The sequence below is a fragment of the Nothobranchius furzeri genome, chromosome 11 (genome assembly GCF_043380555.1).
Source record: "Nothobranchius furzeri strain GRZ-AD chromosome 11, NfurGRZ-RIMD1, whole genome shotgun sequence".
Taxonomy (NCBI): Eukaryota; Metazoa; Chordata; class Actinopteri; order Cyprinodontiformes; family Nothobranchiidae; genus Nothobranchius; species Nothobranchius furzeri.
In genome coordinates, this window is record NC_091751.1 from 3,115,442 (window position 1) to 3,121,265 (window position 5,824).

Below are 5,824 nucleotides of genomic sequence, written 5' to 3' on the forward strand. Positions count from 1 at the left end.
TTGCAATTTGTGACAATGCATCGTGTGTTTGTAGATCATCAATTGCAGTTTGTCAAAATAAGGGGGGCCCAGAACCTTATCTTGCATAGGGCCCCCACAATGCTAGAAATGGCCCTGGACAAATTTTCTGTAAAAATTCCAACACCAATCTTATAAATTGGACCTAATAACATGTTGACGACATAGCACTGCATATAAATAAATGAAAACTCACTTTGGGGCTTAATTAAGGCTGATTTGGCCTTTCTTCTGCTTTCTCAGTGGGATTTTAAGCCTGTAACGGACTTGGGAGTGTCTTTATGAGACCTTTCCTGTTCAGACACTTTTGTTTATATCAGTTACATGGATACTAGCTTTAAATAAAACACAAATTTCACTACTCTTTCTCCTCCTTTATTTATAAATGATTAACCAACAACATTGAAAAGTTGCTTAAGAGACATCTCAACGCTTCACTTATGTCACAGGTTTTTGTTGAGAAACAACAGCATATTCACTGTTTTCCCTTTGAGTCTGCTCCTTTTTTTGCTCAAAACCTCTCCCGCCTTTGAAAAGATTCTCTCGGCAGGTACTGAAGAAGCAACCAGGCCCGGAGTGGCTAATCGGGAGGGTCTGGAGAATTCCCGGTGGGCCGCGCGATGTTTGGGCCGCATGGGCCGGTGCTCTCGTTTTTGTTTTTTTATCATTTTATTTTTATTTTTTGGTGCCGGTGTTCAGTCATGGCACTGAGGCCGCCGGGCTGATCTCATACGCTCCTCCCGGCTGTCTCTGGCTGGCTCTACCTGCAGGCTGCAGCTCGTTATTTTTTTTCCCTGTATGCGCCTGTGCGCACCACGTGACCACGCAGTTGACGGAAAGATGGAAAGTAGAAAGAGCAAGGGTGGCGCGGAGAAGGCAAGAATTAAAAAGAGGAAAGCGCTGGAAACAGATGCAGCTAAATGTGCAAAAATGAGCACCTTTTTTTTCTCAAACAAGCTCGCGGTCTTTAACTTCAAATGAAAATAAAACGGGTAAGGCAAGTCAAGATGTTAAACTTTACCGGCTGCAAATCACCATTCAAGTTAATTAAGCATCAATAATGAATTATATGATGTCATGACATAACGTTATGTAATATAATTAACAGTATGATGTGACTGATGCCACCAAACTGTCTTGTTGCCCCTCAGAGTCAAACACAAGATCCAATAGGCCTAATAAGCACCAGGCAGAAGCCCACAATTCCGGAGCGGGCATGTACGGGTAGGATTACTTATTGAGTCAGTGAACTGAATATTATTAAAATTTATATGATGAAAACTATCCTGGCTCTATATGAAAGTGTTCTAAAATGCTAGATGATTCAGCATTGATAAGAAAGCGTGTAAAAAAGGAAAATGAATGCTGAATTGTGACAATTTTCACACAATGTAGTGTCAGAAGAAGAGCCAGGAGCCAGCAGTGAGGGTATTGCTCCTGTTGGGATAGAAGGTGAGCCAACTCATGTGCAAACAAGCAAACATTAGTTTCATTATAATAATTTTAATGTCCAAATAATAGTAGTGACCTGTTGTATTTTTATTAGTAAATGCACAAAGCCCACAACAGATCGTTATTAGAATGAAAGTAAAATGAAATAAGCCTGCATATTTTGCCATAGAAAATATTTTAATTGGTTACAAAGATGTGTTTTCCATATCAAATGTGCTAAAGCTTTACAGATGATTATTTTAATTGCGTGCAGGTGAGTCTAGGGAAACTGGAAAAAGTGTGAAAGGGAGTGCTGAGTCATTTCATTTTAAAGGTTTGAAAATCTCAGAACAGCTGTTTGAACAGAAGGTAGATTGTTATATTGTTAGAGAATGTGTTGTAAAGAACAATGTTGGAGATGTGCACTGATGTTCAATTAAACCTACATTGTAAAGCAACTCTTTCTTGCACCTTTCTTGCACTGAATTACAAGGCTTTACCGAGTAGTGTGCTTTTGTAAACTATACATATGAAGTTGTAGCATGATTTTAATAATAATTCGTTAAGTGGGCCGGTCTGGGGTCTGAAACTCCAGGGCTGAAAATGTGTCCCACTCCGGCCCTGGAAGCAACAACTCCCAGGCATCTTACTGCAAGTTTACTCAGAGCTGGAAAGGTTTGTTCATGCTCCTGCCACCAAAGTAGTGGATCCTTATCTCGAGGAATTAATTTTTCCTCTGAGTATCGACGTACTTCAATTAATACATCAGTGGAAGCAGAGCGATGGTGTTGGTTAGACATAACCTGCTTGTCAAAATCTGTCCATATCCCTCCTTTTGTTGCAGTTGAACCTGATGCTGTAGGGCTCTGGTTATACCCTGAGGTAGAAGGTACTGAAGCAGAAGGTTCTTCTGAGGTAGAACAAGCAGTGGAGACTGAACCTGGAGTTGGAGGGACAGCTGACTGTCCTGCCTGATAGACTTCCTGCATTTCAGCACAAAGACGTATTTTCATAACCTCAACACTGTCTTTGTCTCGAAAACCAAAATGTTTAAACCTAACATCCACAAATGTGCTGGCAGCTAGACAGTGAATGGTTTCAACACCCCTGAATCTGCGCTGGCATTGCTGTGCCAGCTGTGTGGCAAGTGAGTTGCTCTGACGTTCACAAGCTGATACAGCTCTGCGAATGAGTGATACAAGTGGAATCACCGTGGATACTGAAATATGTTTTTCAGATGAAACTTCCCGTGTCACTTCTTCAAATGGCTGTAGTGCATCAACTATCTGCTTGATGAGGGACAATTCTCCCTGATTCAAGCACAATGTGTTCTTCCCTAAAAGGCAGAGGGCAGTGGTCACGGCTTCATTTTGCTCACAAAGCCTTTCCAGCATGTAACAGACAGAGTTCCAGCAGGTTTCTACTGACTGAATTAGCTTGTGTTCTGCCACTTTCAACTGTTGTTGAATATCTCTGAGCTTCTCTGTGGCCTTACTGCTGTGGTGAAAATATGACACAATTGCACTGCATTTTTCCAGGACCTGCACAACTTCAGGGACAGCTTTTAGACTGGCTTTTACAATTAGATTCAGTGTATGTGCAAAACAAGGATGATGCCTCCATCCAGCCTTGTGTACTGCAGCAACCATATTTGCACCGTTGTCTGTAACAACTGCCACCACCTTCTCAGTAATGCCCCATTCTTCTGTGATTCGCTTAAGCTCTAAGCTGATATTGTCTGCTGTGTGTGTTCCATGGAAAGTATGGGTTTCCAACGCAAATTCCCTCATTTGCCAATTTTCAATGAGATGGCATGTTACGGTCAAATATGCCTCTGTGGACACTGATGTCCACATATCAGAGGTTAGTACAACACTAGAAGCATTTTTCAAAGATGCTCTTACTTTTTCTTTACATTCTGTGAACATATTTACAAGAACAGTCTCAGTTAGTTTCTTCCTTCCTGGAAGTTTGTATTTTGGGTCAAGAGCTCTCACAAATTGTTGGAAACCTTGATCCTCCACTATGGACATAGGCTGGAGGTCCTTCACAATCATCTCTCCTAGGTATCTTGTGAGTGTTGCTGCTCTTGGAGAATCGTCTACAAATATAAAATACAAAGGGCACATAAAATGAAGGTATAGCACATGATTAAATACAGCAACTTACACTGAGGAGAAAGGAAAATTGGAGTTTACATACACCTGCTGTTTTATATAAAATGCTTTGGCTCAAATTAAAATTGCCAATAAAATGCACAATAAATACATTTATTTATGCCTACATATGAAATATTCAGTTCATTATTAAGTCAAATGCGCTGACTAATTGAGAATTAAACAATGCAACTTTAACTGAAAAATGTTATTAACTTTGTTTCTGTCTATGGAATGTTTTCTTGACCTTGTGTAAATTTTAATAACACTTGGTGTATGTAATCCGCTTTAAATCAATCTACTCTACATGAAATATCACCTGACAAAAATAGGGTAATTAAACTTATGCTGCTACTTAATATTTATTAATTGCAGTCCATACAGTTTAAATTTAAATTCAACAGCAGAAAACCTAAGCCTACAACATTCCAGTCCTAAACAGCTCCATATTCTCTCCATTTGTACCTGGATAGTTCTTGCCTGATGACCAAAGGACTCCACGAGTGATGCCTGTTTCACGCTAGCTGCAGCAGCAGCACCTGGCTCGCTCCTCTCGTCTTCTGTCCTCCTCACCATGAAGTCGTCATATTCTTTCTTCTGGTTTATTTTTAAATGTTTAACTAGGTTAGTTGTGTTACCACAATGCCTCACAGTCTTCCTACAAATGTCACAAGCTGCATCGTTTTTATTAGAAGAACTAGAATAGCTCCAAACATGACTCCGTTTGCGTTCATGCGACTAGTACTGCGCACGCCACACACTTCCAAACCGTGAGCTTCCAGCAGCAGGCAGCATAAACAGGGAGCCCAGTGTGCGCCCCCCAGTGGTGGGTTAAGGCATTTATATTGTGCCGTATCACGCACCACGGTTGGCGGAAGAAGAAGTAGTTCTGGTCAAAAAAACGTAATTTTTGAAGAATGACCAGCCAATTAATAACTTTAAATCACTCAAATATCGATACTTTAATGACAGAATCGATTTCAAACCATAAATAGCCAGAATCGGAGTATCGATACTTTAGTATCGAGCTGCACATCCCTACCTCACATACTTACCTTGAACAAACATTTTGTGGTTTCCCTGCTCTTTCAAAACATGTTGGTGAAGGCAGCTCAAACAAATTGTAGAGATATTCAGTCCTGGTCTGACATCCAAGATCACCTCAATGATATCTTCTCTATTTGGAGCCAGAGAAAGATTTCAAGATTTGGAAAAGCTCATATTTAACATCACGGTTGGTACATTTTAAATAAATTCCAGGGACATGTTGTTCAACAGGAGGAAGTCATCGGCAGTAGAGATGGACAATATATCTGCATCAATATCAGTATCGGCCGATGTTAGTCATTTGTTAGCATATCGGTATCGGTTCTATAAATAATACTGGGACGATATTAACAACCACCATTTTTTCCATCCTGTTTCCATTTGTTTGCGTGTTTCAGAGGGTGAGGTGGGTGCTGTGCAATTGTTTAGTCATGAGAACAGTGAATGAAATCATCTCAGAACTGTAAATGTGTGTGGTTTGTGTACATAATAACGTAAATTCAGCTTTAATAATTTTCATTCTATACAAAATCTGCTGATTTTAGAAGCTTTAATGTCAGTATATTGGTATCGGCAAATATCAGTTATCGGCCATAACAGTGATCTTAATATCGGATATCGGTATCGGTATGAGAAGAAACTCAATGAGTATTTCATCAAGAACACAGGGTCAGTTCAAGAAATCATAAGGGTTCTCCAAATCTGTCTTATTTAAGCTGTTAGTGTGGCTTGCTTGGTAGGTTTTTCCTAAATATAATTGTACTTCAAACCCAATGGCCCCTGCTGGTGCACACCATTCTGTGTCAACTCTTGGGCTCAGCAATTTCAACAAGTAGAAAAGTTATTTCATACCAACATTCTAAATACTCCTGGGTCTATCACTATGCAGTCAAGATTGAAGCAACTCACTTGAGAGACTATGTTTCCTCTTTGGTCTGACAACACTTTTAGTTCCTCCAGGCAACTGTGAACAGTGTCTTTAGAGAGCAACGTGTGGGTGTCCCACTTGGACCTGGTACCTCTATGACCCAACCATAGAGACGCTGAAGAAAATATGTATGTAATATATGTAATTTGTATATATATATTTTTTAAACGTTAAAAAACATGTTACCGTATTTTCCGGACTATAAGCCGCTACTTTTTCCCATGCTTTGAACCATGCGGCTTAT

At 40.0% G+C, this 5,824-nt stretch overlaps 1 protein-coding gene across 1 annotated transcript; it reads right to left on the minus strand.

Moving 5' to 3' along the window:
- Positions 1-830: 830 nt before the first annotated feature.
- On the minus strand, positions 831-4,634 carry LOC129154767 (E3 SUMO-protein ligase ZBED1-like). The gene is made up of 2 exons (XM_054734973.2): positions 4,071-4,634; positions 831-3,550 (listed from the first exon to the last, which is right to left on the minus strand). The coding sequence occupies exon 2, from the start codon at positions 3,504-3,506 to the stop codon at positions 1,998-2,000; it is 1,509 nt and encodes a 502-aa protein (XP_054590948.2). The 5' UTR covers positions 3,507-3,550; positions 4,071-4,634; the 3' UTR covers positions 831-1,997.
- Between the last annotated feature and the right edge of the window lie 1,190 nt (positions 4,635-5,824).